The sequence below is a fragment of the Pongo pygmaeus genome, chromosome 1, assembly GCF_028885625.2.
Source record: "Pongo pygmaeus isolate AG05252 chromosome 1, NHGRI_mPonPyg2-v2.0_pri, whole genome shotgun sequence".
Classification (NCBI taxonomy): domain Eukaryota; kingdom Metazoa; phylum Chordata; class Mammalia; order Primates; family Hominidae; genus Pongo; species Pongo pygmaeus.
The window spans coordinates 185,453,989-185,473,891 of NC_072373.2; the positions used below are offsets into that span (position 1 = coordinate 185,453,989).

At 43.9% G+C, this 19,903-nt stretch overlaps 2 protein-coding genes across 4 annotated transcripts in view; one reads left to right on the plus strand and one right to left on the minus strand.

Annotated features, from left to right (window-relative positions):
• ZSWIM5 (zinc finger SWIM-type containing 5) overlaps nt 1–15,482 on the plus strand; it is a 186,704-nt gene extending 171,222 nt beyond the window's left edge. The window contains exons 12-14 of the mRNA XM_054490295.2: nt 11,090–11,253; nt 11,730–11,811; nt 12,559–15,482. Coding sequence (XP_054346270.1) covers nt 11,090–11,253; nt 11,730–11,811; nt 12,559–13,421 — 1,109 coding nt within the window. The 3' untranslated portion in view covers nt 13,422–15,482. The remainder of the gene's footprint in view (nt 1–11,089; nt 11,254–11,729; nt 11,812–12,558) is intronic.
• An 818-nt stretch (nt 15,483–16,300) lies between these two features.
• On the minus strand, nt 16,301–19,738 carry UROD (uroporphyrinogen decarboxylase). Of its 3 annotated transcripts, XM_054490355.2 has the most exons (10): nt 19,599–19,738; nt 18,863–18,975; nt 18,666–18,745; nt 18,527–18,589; nt 18,090–18,287; nt 17,812–17,973; nt 17,303–17,440; nt 17,043–17,143; nt 16,873–16,939; nt 16,301–16,539 (listed from the first exon to the last, which is right to left on the minus strand). In XM_054490355.2, exons 1-10 carry the CDS (start codon nt 19,616–19,618, stop codon nt 16,378–16,380), a joined length of 1,104 nt encoding a protein of 367 aa, XP_054346330.1. In that variant the 5' UTR covers nt 19,619–19,738; the 3' UTR covers nt 16,301–16,377. The 3 variants fall into 3 exon arrangements, with proteins under 3 accessions (XP_054346330.1, XP_054346336.1, XP_054346343.1); XM_054490361.1 differs by lacking the exon at nt 17,812–17,973; XM_054490368.2 differs by lacking the exons at nt 18,863–18,975; nt 19,599–19,738 and having other exon boundaries at nt 18,090–18,306; nt 18,666–18,738.
• Between the last annotated feature and the right edge of the window lie 165 nt (nt 19,739–19,903).

Genomic DNA, 19,903 nt, shown 5'->3' on the forward strand with positions numbered 1-19,903 from the left:
TTACTTTCAAATGGTTCAGAGAGAAGAAAAAAAATCTCTGTTCTATTGTTCAAAATTTTCTGTAAGTAAAATTATTTCAAAATAAAGGATTTGTTTTAAATTTTATTTTTTATTAGAGACGAGGTCTCTAGGGTAACATAGCAAATGTTACCCTAGCTGGTCTTGAACTCCTGGCCTCAAGTAATCTTCCCACCCTTGGGCTCCCAAAATGCTGGGATTACAGGTGTGAGCCACCACACTTAGCCAAGGAAAATTATTATTTTTATTTTTTTTTAATTATTATTATACTCTAAGTTTTAGGGTACGTGTGCACAATGTGCAGGTTAGTTATATATGTATACATGTGCCATGCTGGTGTGCTGCACCCATTAACTCGTCATTTAGCATATTTTTATTTATTTTTATTTTTTGAGACAGAGTCTCGCTCTGTCACCCAGGCTGGAATGCAGTGGCGTGATTTCAGCTCACTGCAACCCCTGCCCCCTGAGTTCAAATGAATCTCCTGCCTCAGCCTCCCGAGGAGATGGGACTACAGGTGCCTGCCACCACGCCCAGCTAATTTTTGTATTTTTGGTAGAGATGGGGTTTTGCCATGATAGCCAGGCTGGTCTCAAACTCCTGACCTCAGGTGATCCACTCACCTCAGCCTCCCAAAGTGCTGGGATTGCAGGCATGAGCCACCACGGAAAATTTTTGATAAAAAAAAGTGTTGATAAAAAAAGGTGTGGAGAAACCTTTTTAAAACTCAACTATATGTTGTCTATAAGAAACCCACTTTAAAGACACAGATAGATTAAAAGTAGAGATGGAACCAATAACCTAAATGTAAGAGCTAAAGCCATAAAACTCTTACATGAAAACATAGGAATAAGTCTTCATAACCTTGGGTAAGCCAATGGATTCTTAGCTATGACATCAAAAGCATGAACAACAAAAAAAATATATAGATAGGTAAATTAGACTTCATCAAAATTTAAATCTTGTGTGCATCAAAGAGCATTATCAAGAAAAAAAAGAGCAGCCAGGCGTGGTGGCTCACCCCTGTAACCCAGCACTTTGGGAGGCCGAGATGGGCAGATCACCTGAGGTCAGGAGTTCGATACCAGCCTGGCCAACATGGCAAAACCCTGCCTGTACTAAAAATACAAAAATTAGCTGGGTGTGGTGGTACATGCCTGTAGTCCCAGCTACTTGGGAGGCTGAGGCAGGAGAATCACTTGAACCTGGAGGCAGAGGTTGCAGTGAGCCGAGATCATGCCACTGCACTCCAGCCTGGCCAACTTCTTTCTCAAAAAGAAAGAAGAAAGAAAGAAAAGAGAAGAGAAGAGAAAAGAGCCAGACATGGTGGCTCACACCCATAATCCCAGTGGCTTGGGAGGCTGAGGTGGGAGGATCACTTGAGCCTGGGAGGTCAAGGCTGAAGTGAGCCATAATCACACCACTGCACTCTAGCCTAGGCAAGAGTAAGACCTTTTCTCAAAAAATAGGCCAGGTGCAGTGGTTCATGCCTGTAATCCCAGCACTTTGAGAGGCCGAGGCAATCACATGAGGTCAGGAGTTTGAGACCAGGCTGACCAACATGGAGAAACCCTGTCTCTACAAAAATACAAAAATTAGCCGGGCATGGTGGCAGGCGCCTGTAATCTCAGCTACTCAGGAGGCTGAGGCAGAAGAATCACTTGAACCAGTGATTCTTGAACCAGGCAGAGGTTGCAGTGAGCTGAGATCGTGCCACTGCACTCCAGCTTAGGCTACAGAACGAGACTCTGCCTCAAAAAATAAATAAATAAAATTTAAAAATAAAAATAATTATAAAATAAAATCAATAATCTAAGTTTGCACATTAGTAAAATAAGGAAAGAATAAATAACAATCAGTTTATAAGTTAAGCTTCCACATTGGGAAAATAGCGAAAGAAGAGCAATGTAAATCTAAATTAGCAGAAGAAAATAAATAACAAAAATTAGAGCAGAAATCAGTGAAATTGAAAGTAGAAAAACAGTAGGCAAAAATCAATAAAAGCAAGACTGGTTCTTTGAAAAGATCAATAAAATTGATAAACCTTTAGGCTAACCAAGAAAAAAAAAAGATCTAAATTACTAATATCATAAATGAAAGAGGGGCCATCAGTACTGATCCCCATGGACATTAAAAGGATAATAAAAAAATATTTTGAACAACTCTGTGCCCACCAATTTGATAACTTAGATAATTAGATGGACCAATTTCTTGAAAAAAAACAATCTACCAAAATTCACAGAAGGAGAAGTAAATAATCTGAATAGGCCTATATTTGTTAAAGAAATTGAATTAATAATAACCTTCCAAAACAGAAAGTGCCAGGCTCAGATTATTTCACTGGTGAGTTCTACCAAATATTTAAGGAATAAATGTTACTGATTCTCTAAAGTCTCTTCCAGAAAATAGAAGCAGAGGAAACACTTCCTTACTCTATGAGGCCAGCATTACTCTAAAACCAAAACTAGATAAAGACATTACAAGAAAGGAAAAGTACAGATCAGTATGACTCTTGAGCATAAATGCAAAAATCCTGAACAAATTTTAGCAAATCAAACCCAACAGTGTATAAAAAGAATGAACCACAAGTAGGATTTATTTGAAGTATGTTAGTTGTCTCAACACTTGAAAATCAATTAATGGAATCCGTTAATTCCATTAATGGAATTTATTCTTTCCACAGGCAAAGAAGAAAAGTCATTCATCAGTAAATTCAGGAAAAGCATAACTGACACCCATTCATAATTAAAAAAAAAAAAAAAACCCTTAGCAAACTAGGAATAGAGGAGAGCTGCCTCAACTTGATAAAGAACTTCTACAAAAAACCCTACAATTACCGGCTGGGTGTGGTGGCTCACACCTGTAATCCTAGCACTTTGGGAGGCCAAGATGAGAGAATCACTTGAGCCTGGGAGTTCAAGACCAGCCTGGATAACATAGCAAGACCTCATCGCTACTAAAAAATAAAAAATAGCCAGTTGTGGTGGGCACACTCCTATAGTTCCAGCTACTTGGGAGGCTGAGGCAAGAGGATCACTTGAGCCTGGGAAGTCAAGGCTGCAGTGAACCATGATTGTGCTACTGCACTCCAGCCTGGGCAAAAGAGCTTAAAGACAAAAAATTAAAACCTGCAACTAACTACCATTATACTTAATGGTGAGAAACTAGATGCTTTCCCTTTAAGATCAGGAATAAGACAAGAATGTTCCTTCTTGCCACTTCTATTCAGCATCATACTAGAAGTTCCTAACTAATACAATAAGATAGGAAAAGGAAATAAATGATATACAGATGCTCCCTGACTAATGACAGGGTTATGTCCCAATAAACCCATCTTAAGGTCAAAAATTCTTAAGTGAAATCATTGTAAGCCAAGGATTGTTTGTACATATTGGAAAGGAAGAAATAAATCTTTGCCCACAAACGACATGATTGACTATGTATGAATCCCAAATAATCAATTTTTTTAAAAACTGGAACTAACAAGTAATTATAGCAAGTTTGCAGTATATAAGATTAATATACAAAATTCAATTGCTTTCCTATATGCCAGCAAAGAACAATTGGAATTTGAAATTAAAAACACAGTACCATTTACATTAGCACCCCAAAAATGAAGTACTTAGGAATAAATCTAACAAAATATGTATAAGATTGATATGAGGAATACTGTAAAACTTGGATGAAAAAAAATCAAAGATGATTTAAATAAATAGAAATGGTCCATGTTCATGGATAATAAGAATGTATATTAGGAGGTTAGTTCTTGCCAACATGATCTATAGATTTAACACAATCCCAATCAAAATCCCAGCAATTTATTTTGTGCATATCAACAAACCCTTTTTTTAATTTTATTATTATTATACTTTAAGTTTTAGGGTACATGTGCACAATGTGCAGGTTAGTTACATATGTATACATGTGTCATGCTGGTGTGCTGCACCCATTAACTCGTCATTTAGCGTTAGGTATATCTCCTAAAGCTATCCCTCCCCCCTCCCCCCACCCCACAACAGTCCCCAGAGTGTGATGTTCCCCTTCCTGTGTCCATGTGTTCTCATTGTTCAATTCCCACCTATGAGTGAGAATATGCGGTGTTTGGTTTTTTGTTCTTGCGATAGTCTACTGAGAATGATGATTTCCAATTTCATCCATGTCCCTACAAAGGACATGAACTCATCATTTTTTATGGCTGCATAGTATTCCATGGTGTGTATGTGCCACATTTTCTTAATCCAGTCTATCATTGTTGGACATTGGGGTTGGTTCCAAGTCTTTGCTATTGTGAATAGTGCCACAATAAACATACGTGTGCATGTGTCTTTATAGCAGCATGATTTATAGTCCTTTGGATATATACCCAGTAATGGGATGGCTGGGTCAAATGGTATTTCTAGTTCTAGATCCCTGAGGAATTGCCACACTGACTTCCACAAGGATTGAACTAGTTTACAGTCCTACCAACAGTGTAAAAGTGTTCCTTTTTCTCCACATCCTCTCCAGCACCTGTTGTTTCCTGACTTTTTAATGATTGCCATTCTAACTGGTGTGAGATGGTATCTCATTGTGGTTTTGATTTGCATTTCTCTGATGGCCAGTGATGGTGAGCATTTTTTCATGTGTTTTTTGGCTGCATAAATGTCTTCTTTTGAGAAGTGTCTGTTCATGTCCTTCACCCACTTTTTGATGGGGTTGTTTGTTTTTTTCTTGTAAATTTGTTTGAGTTCATTGTAGATTCTGGACATTAGCCCTTTGTCAGATGAGTAGGTTGCGAAAATTTTCTCCCATTCTGTAGGTTGCCTGTTCACTCTGATGGTAGTTTCTTTTGCTGTGCAGAAGCCCTTTAGTTTAATTAGATCCCATTTGTCAATTTTGGCTTTTGTTGCCATTGCTTTTGGTGTTTTAGACATGAAGTCCTTGCCCATGCCTATGTCCTGAATAGTAATGCCTAGGTTTTCTTCTAGGGTTTTTATGGTTTTAGGTCTAACGTTTAAGTCTTTAATCCATCTTGAATTAATTTTTGTATAAGGTGTAAGGAAGGGATCCAGTTTCAGCTTTCTACATATGGCTAGCCAGTTTTCCCAGCACCGTTTATTAAATAGGGAATCCTTTCCCCATTGCTTGTTTTTCTCAGGTTTGTCAAAGATCAGATAGTTGTAGATACGCAGCGTTATTTCTGAGGGCTCTGTTTTGTTCCATTGATCTATATCTCTGTTTTGGTACCAGTACCATGCTGTTTTGGTTACTGTAGCCTTGTAGTATAGTTTGAAGTCAGGTAGCGTGATGCCTCCAGCTTTGTTCTTTTGGCTTAGGATTGACTTGGCAATGCGGGCTCTTTTTTGGTTCCATATGAACTTTGTGGAAATAATCAATAGCTTACCAACCAAAAAGAGTCCAGGACCAGATGGATTCACAGCCGAATTCTACCAGAGGTACAAGGAGGAACTGGTACCATTCCTTCTGAAACTATTCCAATCAATAGAAAAAGAGGGAATCCTCCCTAACTCATTTTATGAGGCCAGCATCATCCTGATACCAAAGCCTGGCAGAGACACAACAAAAAAAGAGAATTTTAGACCAATATCCTTGATGAACATTGATGCAAAAATCCTCAGTAAAATACTGGCAAACCGAATCCAGCAGCACATCAAAAAGCTAATCCACCATGATCAAGTGGGCTTCATCCCTGGGATGTAAGGCTGGTTCAATATACGCAAATCAATAAATATAATCCAGCATATAAACAGAACCAAAGACAAAAACCACATGATTATCTCAATAGATACAGAAAAGGCCTTTGACAAAATTCAACAACCCTTCATGCTAAAAACTCTCAATAAATTAGGTATTGATGGAATGTATCTCAAAATAATAAGAGCTATCTATGACAAACCCACAGCCAATATCATACTGAATGGGCAAAAACTGGAAGCATTCCCTTTGAAAACTGGCACAAGACAGGGATGCCCTCTCTCACCACTCCTATTCAACATAGTGTTGGAAGTTCTGGCCAGGGCAGTTAGGCAGGAAAAGGAAATAAAGGGTATTCAATTAGGAAAAGAGGAAGTCAAATTGTCCCTGTTTGCAGATGACATGATTGTGTATCTAGAAAACCCCATTGTCTCAGCCCAAAATCTCCTTCAGCTGATAAGCAACTTCAGCAAAGTCTCAGGATACAAAATCAATATACAAAAATCACAAGCATTCTTATACACCAATAACAGACAAACAGAGAGCCAAATCATGAGTGAATTCCCATTCACAATTGCTTCAAAGAGAATAAAATACCTAGGAATCCAACTTACAAGGGACGTGAAGGACCTCTTCAAGGAGAACTACAAACCACTGCTCAATGAAATAAAAGAGGATACAAACAAATGGAAGAACATTCCATGCTCATGGGTAGGAAGAATCAATATCATGAAAATGGCCATACTGCCCAAGGTAATTTATAGATTCAATGCCATCCCCATCAAGCTACCAATGACTTTCTTCACATAATTCAACAAACCCTTTCTAAACTTTGTGTGGAAAAACAAGACCTAGAATAGCCAACATAATATTGAAGAACAAGTCAGAGGCCTGACACTACCCAATGGAAACACTTACTATAATATTAATCAAGACAGTGTGGTACTGCTGAAAAACTGACAAATAGATCAATGGAACAGAATTAAAAGCTCAGAAATAGACTCACACAAATATAGTCAACTGATATTGAGAAAGGAGCAAAAGATTGTCTTTTCAACAAATGGTGCTAGAAAATCTGGACGTTCACATGGAAAAAGAAATTAATATAGACACTGACCTTAGACCTTTCACAAAAATTAACTCAAAATGGATCATAGACCTAAAGGTAAAACACAAAACTATAAAATTTCTAGAGGATGGCCAGGCGCGGTGGCTCACGCCTCTAATCCCAGCACTTTGGGAGGCTGAGGCAGGCAGATCATCTGAGGTCAGGAGTTCAAGACCAGCCTGGCCAACATGGTGAAACCCCATCTCTACTAAAAATACAAAAATTAGCTGGGCGTGGTATCACGCACCTGTAATCCCAGCTACTCAGGAGGCTGAGACAGGAGAATATCTTTAACCCAGGAGGCGGAGGTTGCAGTTAGCCAAGATCGCACCATTGCACTCCAGCCTGGGTGACAGGGTGAGACTTGGTCTCAAAAAAAAAAAATAATAATAATAATAATAATTCTAGAGGATAATTTAGGAGAAAATCTAGGTGATTTGGGGTTTGACAATGACTTTTTTAGATACAACACCAAAAGCACAATCATGAAAGAAAAAAATGAGTAGTTGGAATTCATTAAAATTCAAAACTTAAACCCATGAAAAACTGTAAAGAGGCCGGGCTCGGTGGCTCACACCTGTAATCCCAACACTTGGGGAGGTCGAGGCAGGTGGATCACCTGAGGTCAGGAGTTTGAGACCAGCCTGGTCAACATGGTGAAACCCTGTCTCTAATAATTTAAAAAGTAGCCAGGAGTGGTGGTGCACACCTGTAATCCCAGCTGCTCAGGAGACTGAGGCAAAAGAATCGCTTGAACCCAGGAGGCAGAGGTTGCAGTGAGCCCAGATCACGGCCATTGCACTCCAGCCTGGGCAACAAGACTGAGACTCCATCTCAAAAAAAAGAAAAAAAAGAAAAAAAAGAAAAGAAAAGAAAAACTGTTAAGAAAATAAAAAGACAAGCAGATACTGGGAGAAAATATTTGAAAAACATCTGATAAAGGACTTATATCCCAAATATACAAAAAACTCTTAAAACTCAACAATAAGAAAACAACCCAATTTTAAAATGGGCTAAAGATCTGGAGAGACACCTCACCAAAGAAGATACACAGATATCAAACAAGCATATGAAATAATGCTCAACTTATATGTCATTAGGGAATTACAAATTAAAACTACAGTGAGATATCATTACACAGTACTAGGATGGCTAAAATCCAAAACTGACAGCACCAAAAGCTGACAAGGATGTGGAGCAACAGCAATTCTTATTCATTGCTGGTGGGAATGCAAAATGGTACAGTTACTTTAGAAGACAGTTTGGTCTTTTTTTACAAAGATCAACATAGTATTACTGTATGACCCAGCAGTCATGCTCCTTGTTATTTAACCTATTTGAAATTATTTGAAAACATGTCTACACAAAAGCCTGCACATGAATGTTTAAAGCATCTTTATTTATAGTTGCTCCAAACTGGAAGTAACCAAGATGTGCTTCAAAAGGTGAACGGATAAATAAATTGTCATATATCCATAGAATTTATTATTATTTCTAAAATAAAAAGACATGGTTTCTCAAGCCGCACACACTCAAAAAAAAAAAAAAAAAGACATGGAAGTTTTGGGTGTAAACTCTGAGGGAAAAGAAGAAAAAACAAAGATATGGAGGAAACTTAAATGCGTGTTGCATGTTGTAAGAAACCAATCTGTATTATCACACTAGTCTTTAAGTTAAAAAAAAGAAGAAAGAAAAAAGCCAGTCTGAAAAGGCTACTTACTGTATGATTCCAAGTATATGATATGCTGGAAAAGGCAAAACTATGAAGACAGTAAAAAGATCAATAGTTGCCAGGGACTTAGAGGGAATGGAGAAAGGGATGAACAGATAGAACACAGGAGATTTTTAGAGAGGTGAAACTATTTTATATGACACTGTAATAGTGGATTAATAACATACATTTGTCAAAACCCATACAACTGTATAACACAGAGTGAACCCTAATGTAAATGTAGACTTGAGTTAATAATATATGCATATTGGTTCATCAAATGTACCACACTAATAATAATGTACAATCAGCCCTCTGTATCTGTGGGTTCTGCGTCTGTGGATTCAATCAACCATGGATCAAAAATATTCAGGAAAAAAAACTCCTCAAAGTTCCAAAAAGCAAAACTTTAATTTGCTGGGCACAAGGCACTGTGTTGAATCCACATGTAATGATGTATAGGCATTGTATTAGATATTAAAAGTAATCTAGAGATGATTTAAAGTATATGGGAGGATATGATGGTAGGTTATGAAAGACTTGAGCATCCTCAGATTTTGGTATCCAAGGGAAGTCATGGAACCAATCCCCCACAGGAGCTGAGGGATTTCTGTATTAATATTGGTTTACCAAATATACCACATTAGTATAAGATGTTAATAATAGGGGATATATGGGAACCGTCTGTACTATCTGATCAATTTCCTGTAAACCTGAAACTACTCTAAAGACACAGTCTATTAACTTAAAAAACTGTTTTTAAAGATGATAGAAGAATAAAGGAAATCTCTTGCATAATCCTGGCACCCAAAAACAACTATTAATAAGACATTGGCATAAATATTCCTGGAGATTTTCTATTCATATATATGCACACACACTATGTATCTTTTTTTATAAAAATAGAATCATAGAGGTCAGGTGTGGTGGCTCACACTTGTAATCCCAGCACTTTGGGAGACTGAGGCGGGCAGATCATGAGGTCAGGAGATCGGGACCATCCTGGCTAACACTGTGAAACCCCATCTCTACTAAAAATACAAAAAATTAGCTGGGCGTGGTGGTGGGCGCCTGTAGTCTCAGCTACTTGGGAGGCTGAGGCAGGAGAATGGCATGAACCTGGGAGGCGGAGCTTGCATTGAGCCAAGATCACGCCACTGCACTCCAGCCTGGGCAACAGTGCAAGACTCTGTCTCAAAAAAAAATAAAAAAAATAAAAATAAATAGAATCATAGAATATTACAAATTTTTAATAATTCTCACAACAATTGTTTACATTTTATAGATAAAGTTATTAAACTCTTTTTTATTTTTTTTTTTTTAGACGGAGTCTCACTGTGTCACCCAGGCTGGAGTGCAGTGGCCCAATCTTGGCTCACTGCAACCTCCGCCTCCCAGGTTCAAGCTCTTCTCCTGCCTCAGCCTCCTGAGTAGCTGGGACTACAGGCGCACGCCACCATACCTGGCTAATTTTTGTATTTTTTTAGTAGAAATGAGGTTTCACCACGTTGGCCAGGCTGGTCTCGAGCTCCTGACCTCAAGTGATTCACCCACCTCAGCCTCCCAAAGTGCTGGGATTACAGGCGAGAGCCACTGTGCCCAACCTGAAGTCGTTAAACTCTTAAATGGCTGAACCAGGTTCGGTCCCCAGTGTGTTTTATTCCAAAGCCTATAGTCATACCATTCCTCCTCTTTGACTTTATCAGCAGTTACAAAGCAAAACATAAGGCCTACTTTTTGTTTTATCTTTACTTAATATATTTGTCCTTTATAAGATGTAACAGTCTTTCATATACTACTGCCTTCATCCAGCAACCTTCACCTCATACGATGTTATATTCCTTAAGTCTTTGTGCTTTGTATAGAATCCCTGCCTCTTGAATAAGAAGTGGTGGCCCCGCTCCTTTTTGCTCCGGGGAGCTGTAGTGAGAAGCAGACAGTGGGACTGGCATTCTTTTTTGGCAGTAATGTGGCTTTCTGTCTACTGTATAAGTAGCTCTGGAAATTCAGGTGTTCAAGAAAATTATTTCTGGTACCTAAAGATCCTGAGGGTTGCCGGGCGCAGTAGATCACAGGGTCAGAGATCGAGACCATCCTGGCTAACATGGTGAAACCCTGTCTCTACTAAAAATACAAAAAATTAGCCGGGCGTGGTGGCAGGCGCCCGTAGTCCTAGCTACTCGGGAGGCTGAGGCAGGAGAATGGTGTGAACCCGGGAGGCAGAGCTTGCAGTGAGCCGAGATCAAGCCACTGTGCTCCTGCCTGGGCAACAGAGCGAGACTCTGTCTCCAAAAAAAAAAAAAAAAGATCCTGAGGGTAGAGGGTATTAGGTAGAGACAGATGAAAAGGTGGAGAGAATAGGATTCACGTGGGGGTCTGGGGAAGGAAGGAGCCTCAAATGTGATTAGTGGAGACAGCTCGATAACCCAGAAGGGGCGGTAGCATTCAGAAGCATTCAATGAATTGATAGCAGCCATTTCAACGAGTATCTGTTGCAGTCAGCTGACTGTTTAGTAAAACTTTAAAATAGACCCTGCCCCTTCTCTTGGCACCTATAGGAGACACTTTGAGACTCCGAACAATTCTGGAAGCAATACAGAAGCACATTCATTCTTCCTGCCTCATCTTCAAACTGGCCCAAGATGCATTCAAGATTGCTACTCCCACTGACAGTAGTACTGACAGCACCCTGCTCAACGTTGCCCTGGAACTTGGGTTACAGGTATGGAGGAAGAGTAGGCCATCCCCAGTTTAGACCTCTGACCTAGTGACAATTGGCAGAAGATAAGATCTCTGGGAGACGGCATAGGCCAAGTCTGGCTCTTTCTTTGGGCCCAGAACACAAGTTCTAGGCTAGGGAAAAGGCAAGGATTTCATAAATTGGGCTCCACTTTTAAGTTAAGGCCAGAAGCAAGATACAGCTTTAGGCTCCCTGGGGTCCCTATCTTCTCTCTACCTCCCCATTTCTACAAGTCAAGCAAGGTATGATAATAAGGACTTTGCTGCAGATCATCAGAGAAGCTTCCTATCTGATTGGTGGGAGGGCTGGGAAAGAAATTAACTGTATTTTATGTTTATCAGGGGAGAGACCACTGTTTAAAGCACCAGAAAATATTTGTCACATAAATGAATGGCAAGGGGAGGGAGAGGTCACAACAGTTAGGCATAGCCCACTGGAAAGGCCTCTTTTGTGCCCAGGTGATGCGGATGACCTTATCAACCCTTAATTGGAGACGCAGGGAGATGGTACGATGGTTGGTAACCTGTGCTACAGAAGTGGGTGAGTCTCCCACCTCCCTCTACCCCCAGGGGAAAGGAGTTTCTAGGCCCTACTCTTGGGACAGGACAATCAATCCTTAGAGCTCTCATATTTCTATGAGATCTTAGGCCCATCAGGAGATGGCCTAAGAAAGGATGGGGCTGCTGGTAGGAGAAGGTGGCCTCTGTTCAGCCAGCCCAAGCCCTGTCCTCACTGCTTGAACCATATCCTGATGTCAGCAGCACTTGATCCTCTCATCAGAGACATGTCTAAGAGAATGAATTTTCAGTTGCTACTCAAGTGCTCCCTTGGGAGGTAGTGGGCCCAGTGGTTTGGTCCCCATCCCTGTGCATGCTTGTGAAAAACTCCAGACAACTTAGAGGCTCAGAACCCTTTCTAAAGCCCAAAGCCCAGCACAAGACTCTACCTGAGAGGCCCCACTTCAGCTAGAACCCCTGGCAGATCTGTTACCCATGCCTCAGGTCAAGGAAACCCCAGGCTCTACTGTCCCATCCTTGTGAGGGGCTAAGAGCACCTGCAGAAACCTTCAACCCTCTGACCTGGGGAAAGAAGGGATAGGAAGAGACCCCAAACAGGGTCTGGCCATCTGGGATGCTCCCCTTGTCCTGGTTTGCCTCATATCATCTCAGGGTTGCTGAGGAAGAAGAACTCATCTCTGCAGGCCAAGTTCAAACCCCAAATGGTAATCTGGGTAGACCTGAATCAGGACCCAGATGGCCACGGCTGAGCTCAGGCTCTCCCTGACAGGTGTGCGGGCCCTGGTGAGCATCTTGCAGAGCTGGTACACACTCTTCACCCCTACTGAGGCTACTAGTATTGTAGCTGCCACAGCCGTATCCCACACCACTATCCTGCGCCTCAGTCTTGACTATCCACAGCGGGAGGAACTGGCTAGCTGTGCTCGCACACTGGCCCTGCAGTGTGCTATGAAGGATCCACAGAGCTGTGCCCTGTCAGCCCTTACACTCTGTGAGAAAGACCACATCGCCTTTGAGGCAGCCTACCAGATTGCCATTGATGCTGCTGCTGGTGGTATGACCCATTCACAGCTGTTCACCATCGCCCGCTACATGGAGCTCCGTGGCTACCCGCTACGTGCCTTCAAGCTGGCCTCATTGGCCATGAGCCATCTTAACCTGGCCTACAACCAGGATACTCACCCAGCCATCAATGATGTGCTCTGGGCTTGTGCTCTCAGCCACTCTCTGGGCAAGAATGAGCTGGCAGCTCTCATCCCCCTAGTGGTGAAGAGTGTGCACTGTGCCACCGTGCTTTCAGACATCTTACGACGCTGCACAGTGACTGCACCTGGCCTGGCCGGCATCCCAGGCCGCCGCAGCTCTGGAAAGCTCATGTCCACTGACAAAGCTCCATTGCGCCAGTTGCTGGATGCCACCATCAATGCCTATATCAACACTACACACTCACGCCTAACACACATCAGCCCTCGCCACTATGGAGAGTTCATTGAGTTTCTAAGCAAGGCTCGGGAGACCTTCCTGCTGCCCCAGGATGGCCACTTGCAGTTTGCCCAGTTCATCGACAACCTCAAACAGATCTACAAAGGCAAGAAAAAGTTGATGCTGCTGGTGCGAGAGCGCTTTGGCTGAGAGAGCAGATAGCTCACCGCCAGGGCAGCCTGGGTTCCCAGGTAGTATCAGGTCAGGCCAAGGGCACTGAAACATTTGTCCACCCTGAGAGAACTCTGAGCACCTGTGGCTGAGGCCAAAGGACCACAGGGCTAAGGATGGGGAAAGTCCAACTCTAGTCGATATGCCTACCTTGGCAAGCTTCTGACTACAGCCTACTGTTCATGGAGGAGCTGGGCCCTGCAGATCGACCAGAAACCCCACAACATGCCACCTCATGCCCCTATATCCTGCGTGTCCTGAGCATTGGCCCTGTCTCCCTTGGCAAACACAGAACACTGTTCCATCTCAGGGATTGCTTAACCAGAGAAACAGACACATTTATGGGACTGTAAATACTATATGTGTTGCTAATTATTGTAAACTTGTGACTATTTATAATTCTGCTTCTGATTTGATGGGCACTTGAAGTAGCTGTGGGTAGGAGGATATGCTTATTTTCTGAGGAGACTCACAACCATTTCTCAGGTTTCCCTTGCAGAGTGTTTGCTGGTAGCAGTGGAAGAGTGGGGGTGCCAAGGAGAAAAATGGCCAGCTAGGATCAACCCAAGTCTAGTCTATGCAGAATCCCCCACCTACAGACAGGGCATTTATAGCCCAGTGGTGAGTGAGGGACAGAGGCCAGGACTGGACTTAAGACTTTTGCCTCACAAAACTATGAGGACATTGAAGCTCCTGCCTCACACAGCCTCTTCAGGAGCCTGCTGAATGCCTGAGAAACCAGTGCAGGGAGAAGATGAAGGTCTGGGAAGCCGCTGAGTTCATAATATTCATCTGCTGTGGTCACCTTTGTGTTAGAAAGTGTGTGGTTTCATCTATAATCGTATGTGTGTATCTTTATGGCTAAGTACATCTGTCTATGTGCATAGATACATCTGTGCATGCCTGTCTGTATGTGCACATACATATTTATGTGTATGTGTCAGTTCTATGGCTGTGTACCTGTGTGAATATGTGCACACTGGACTGTTTCTACGTGAGGATATACACATTTTGTGTACATGTGAGGATGCACATCTTTGTGCAAATGCACTCATGTTTGTGCATGTTTAGTGTGTATGTGTATCTGGGTACACGAGTGCATGTGTATAAACGTTTGTATCCATGTGTATGCTTGTTATCCATGCATCCGTGTCTTTATATGTGTAACTGAGCGTATTTCTACATGTAGGGATGTCTGTGTATTCATGTTTGAGGATCTGCATCAATGTGTCCTTTCTTTTTGCCAGATTTCTCTTTCCCATTCCTCTTAAATCTCTCTCGCCAGCTAAACGTTTGTTCCCCATCTCTGTGCCTCCTCTATTCATTCTCTCACCAAACAATCTAAGCACCAATCTCCCTCTGCCATCAGATTGGCTGCTTTAGCTCCACAGTTCTCTTCTCAGCCCATACTTGCTTTCTTCCCCTGCCTTTCTACCTCAAGCTTCCTCGCCTGCTTTTGTCACAGTCTCATTGCTCGCTGACTTGGAGGCTAGGGCTGGTCTGCACTTAGCCTCTCCCTTCCTAATTTCTAGTCCTAGTGGGCAGCCCTGTCTTAGCCCTGGCTGACCTCCACAGTGTATCATGTTCCTGCTACCTTCGTGACCCCTGTACTTGGCCTGGAATTGTTATAGGAGGTAGCAAGGGCATTCAGAAGAGTCAGCTGGAACCAGTGTCTTGGTGTTTACTGTTTCATGTCTTAGTTCCTGAGTTGGGGGTGGGGTTTGATAGGGAAGGGGTGGTATAGCTAGAATGTGAACTAAGAACTTCTCCATCTGCTTTACTTTTTCTTCCTTTGACAAACTGTCACCTTTTTTACTCCAAACTGACCAAGAAGTTGTATTTGCCATTTGTGGCTACTCAAGTCTTACTGTCCAGCCAAGGGCCCCTACGTCTCAGCCCAATGGGTTGGTTAAAAAAAGAGAGAAGCCACTCTCATTTCTGTATCACAGTTGCCCTTTTTTAGCAAGTGTGTGAATTCACAGTGCTTTTCTATGAATAAATCATGGATCACATAAAAGATCATTTTTCTAAAAGCAGAAATTGTGTTCTCTCATTAAATGAAACCCATCTCTCCTTTCTGCATTGCCCTGGCTGGGCCAGGGAGCTAGTTCAGCCTACAGCACAGTGGGTACCTAGTGGTCCAAGGAGATGCAGAATGACAGATAAAGAATTTCTTGCCATACCAGACCCTTCCCCAGGGCTTACAGACACCTCAGAGCCTTGTCCTGGGAAGCAGGTACCACCAGGAAGGGCGGAAATGCCAAGATCTTGAGAAAATTAAAGGGGATGCTCAGAAAAGAATATAAAGCAACCTTGAGTTGCCAGAGGGTCTTTTGGTTTCAGAGGACTTCTTGCCTTGGTGATGATGGACTTGTCTAAAGCTCCAATCCTAAGCAACCTAGCTCTGAGCTTTGATGTCCTCCATATATTTTGGTGTCAAAGCTGAGGGTCCCTCAGCTTCTCCCTGCTCGCCTAGACTCCATCTTCTTCCCCATGCCTCTCTGAAGTGTTCTAACCCCTTCTGTGCCCCTTTTTGATGTATACTTCCCTTCCTCCCCAGACATATAAAGCCCTATCAATTTGGCCTTTGTATGCCGTGAGGACCCCACCTGTTTTTCTGCTAATGTCACAACCTGAATTGCTAGGAAAGCTCTACCCTACCCCATGTAGTTCTGGGACTTAGGTATCTGAGAGTAAGATGGGAGTGAGAATCCTTAAGTGCTATAGTACATATTCACTGATACCTAACCCCCATGACTTGTGAAGAGGATATAGAGAGGGTTCCCAGGGAAGGAGCAGAGGCTAAGAAGAACTGAGGATATGGGCACAAATCTTTCACAAACAAAACTACACAATAGTTCAACTCTGAAACTTTTATTGTCCTGGAAACGATCAATCATCTGTGTTAGTGGTACTTGAGGGTAAAGGTATACACTCAGTTCTGTCGAAGCAGACGTGAGTGTTTATGCACAGCATCCACAAAGGCGCCCACATGTTCTGGGTCCATGTCAGGATAAAGCCCATGGCCCAGGTTGGCAATGTAGCGATGTGGCCCAAAGTCATCCAGCATCTGCTTCACCAGCTGCCCAATCTCCTCCTGGGGGACCAACAGGGCATTGGCTACAGGAGGACCAGCAAGCCTCTGTCCTCCCTATATATACTAGTGACAAATGCATATGTAGGCATGCTTCTACTCAGTGTTATTCAGTCATTCAATAAAATTTATCAGATCCCTAGTATGGACCAGGCATGAAGCATAAACACAAATGAACAACAGCAACAAAAAGTCCCGTCTTCCTAGGGCTTATGTTGTACATACAGAGTAGAAGAAAAGGACAGACAGACATTAAAAACAAGTGCACACAGAATAATACAACCACAGCCACAGGAGTGCACAGTAACAGACACACAGAGGGGCCCTGGCTGTTACCTCAGATGCATACAAGGCACAGGGGTCCAGGTTGCCCTGCAATGTCACCGTCTTCCCCACACACTCCCTGGAAGCAAAGCCAGTGCCACGTTCTGGTAACTGCATACATGGCAGCTCCCCCCGCCAACACCCCCACCTCAACCTCAATGCCTCACCCTTCCATGGCTTACCGGGCTTTCTTTGGGGCCACTGTCCAGTCAAGCCCAACCACCTCATAGCCAGCTTGGGCCAGCTCCTCCAGGGCAAAATGCCCATCCTTAGCAAAGATGATCTGGAAAAAAGCAGATCTCAGGCTACAGAGGGCCTTGCTACAACCACTAATCTTTCTTGACGGTACTTCTGCTGCCCTCCAGTGGTCACTCCAGTCCATGCAGGACTTAGCCTGAAAGCTCCACAGGACCACCTTCACTCAACCCATCCCAATCCTCACCATGGGCACTGGTGCCAGACCTGCCTCCCGCAACCTGGCCTTCACTTGCTTGGCCACATCACGGATGTAGGGCAGTGCAAACTTGCTGAAGAGCTGTGGGCCAAGATGCCCTGCATGGGACTCAAACAGCTGCAATGCCTAGTTAGGGTATGGTGAAGAGAAATATGTAACACACAAAGAGGAAGTTCCACCCACACACAAAATCCACCTCAATTTTCCCCAAATGACTTCAATCCCTGATACTGCCTGACCCTATAAACCCAGGAATTTAAAAAAAAAAAAAAAAAGTTTTACTTTCCTCAGATCCCAGCACTAACTTTGGTGTCTGAATACTCAGAGCATTAAGCCCCACTGCCAGTGTCAGGATGGGCTTGGCTGCTCAGCTAGATTACTGGAGGCCAAGGTTCTTTCATCCCTGGCATTAAGACCCCTGCCCTCTCAGGTTTAGGACACTCTTGCTTCTGGTCCTCACAGACCAAATCTCAGCCTATTTCTCTCTCAGGACTCACCTGGGCACCAGCCGCCACTTGTCCTACCAGATATGGGACCAGAGCATCAGTGAGGATGCGAAGCAGCTGGTGACTAGCCTGAGGTCTCTGATAGAGCCAGCGCTTGGCCTGAGCCATGGTGCTTGAGCCACCACCCTCAACCATGTATGTCATCAGGGTCCACTACAGAAGGATAGAAAGATGATGTCACAGAAGCCAGACTGACCCTTCCTTTGTCTATCCCAGACCTGCCAGAGTGATCTCCCCGCGCCCCAAGTCCCTGCCCTGCGCCACATTACTGGGGCACCAGCAAAGCCAATCAGCGGCACACGTCCAGCCAGTCGTTGTCGGGTAAGGGTGATGGCTTGGAACACATAGTCTAGCTCAGAGGCTACCACTTCTGGATCCCGTAGGCATTCTAGGTCCTGCTCTTCTCTTAATGGCTCTGGGAAGCTGGGTCCTTTGCCAGGTACCATGGTCACCTCCATGCCCAGTGCCTGGAGAAGGAGAAAACATCTGGGTTCCCAAAATGGAATCCAGGAGGAAAGGTTCTGTTCAGCTCATTCCAGGAGGAAGGAAAAGGAGAACAAAACTCTGCCAAACTCCATTCCTTTCAATCGTAGTTTTTCCCTCAATCCAGTTAGGATAAGTGCTTATTGTAAACCTTGACTGGACTGATAGAAGGATTTGCAAGGGGTCCTTGGATTATATTCCAGGATTAGGTTTGAGTGGGTACCTGGGGTACAACAAGGATGTCGGAGAAAATGATGGCAGCATCCAGAGGGAAGCGACGCAGTGGCTGTAGGAAACAGGAGACAGGTTGCTAGGTGGAAGACTGAAGGCATAAATCTTTCCCTCTTTTGTGGACCCCTCACCTGCAGAGTCAGTTCACAGCAGGCCTCAGGAGAGCGACACGTGCTGAAAAAGTCCTGGGCAGCCCGGGTTTCCCTAAACTCTGCATACAGAGGGAAGACGGGGCTCAGCCTTGAGGCTCTCCAGAGCCCTCCCCTACCCCTTGAAAACTTTTCGCCTATCCGGAGTTTTATCTAGATTTCCAGGCCCTGACTCTTACCTGGTAAGTAACGGCCTGCCTGGCGCATGCACCAAACGGGAGTGTAGTCTGTTTCCTCTCCCCAGGCTGCTCGCAGGAATGTGTCATTCTTCAGCTCCGGAAAACCCTGAGGTCTGGCGATCAGGTGGGGGTGGGGGTAGGTGTCAGTATGCTAGGCTGGAGGCTGGGGAAAGCGCGGGTTCATAAGGCCGATTCAGTCCAGGACCGCTATCTACCTCCTCCAGGCCAGCTCCCAAACCCTGGCTTTCCGCCCGTTCCGCCTCCTCTCTGCCTATCAGGTGGTGCACAAACTCCAGAAGGGCCCGCCCTGGGGCCTCTTCCCTCCACTTAGTCTCTACTCTTCCAAGCTCGAAGCAACTAGAGGGACTGGGGGGAGGGAATGAAAGCCCAGTAAGGATAGTTTGGGGGGTCTTCGGACTAGTGAGTCTCAGAAACGGGAATGTCACTGGGCTGGTTCAGGGGCTGAGAAATCCCCAGGCTGGGGGATAAAGAGGGATCAGAGTTGATGGTCCCAGAATAGAGATCCTGGTTGGAAATCCTGAGGCATCCCTTGAATTAAGGCCCCTGGGATGAACGTCTCAAAACTCCATGGTTTTAGGATTCAGGACCCCAGCTAACGGAGTTCAGGGTGGGAGATCTCCAGGGTGGGGAAAGGGGAGTACACGGATAGAGTCCTGAGTTGGAAAACTCAAATTAGAAGCCCGGCTAGCCACACCGCGTGCTCTGGAAAACTCACCCTAACCCGTTCGCTTCCATGGTCAGCTGTCTGTAACTGCGAGCTCAATCCGCAATTTAACCTGAATCTGAGCCTGCCCCCCAGTCCAGGCTCCGCCCCTTTCAGTAGGGAACCACGGGCGTCGCCATGTTGAAGATCACATGATCGGACTCCAGCGACAGCTCCAGGGCTGCCCTGGCTGCTGCCCGTAGGACCCCTACCTTTTTTCACCGTAAAGTCCGCTGTAGCGACGCAACAACAAAGGCCCAAAAGAAAACTCCGCTGTAACTATATCTTACGGTGACATGAGGAATTTGTTCTCGTCT

Bases quoted from the DNA above. Each gene is read 5' to 3' on its own strand.
- UROD (XM_054490355.2), bottom strand. From the start codon at position 19,618: ATGGAAGCGAACGGGTTAGG. The intron at 18,746-18,862 runs GTAAGAGTCAGG...CTCTGTATGCAG, and splicing joins GGCAGGCCGTTACTTACCAG to AGTTTAGGGAAACCCGGGCT. The intron at 17,441-17,811 runs GTGAGTCCTGAG...TACCCTAACTAG, and splicing joins AAGTGGCGGCTGGTGCCCAG to GCATTGCAGCTGTTTGAGTC.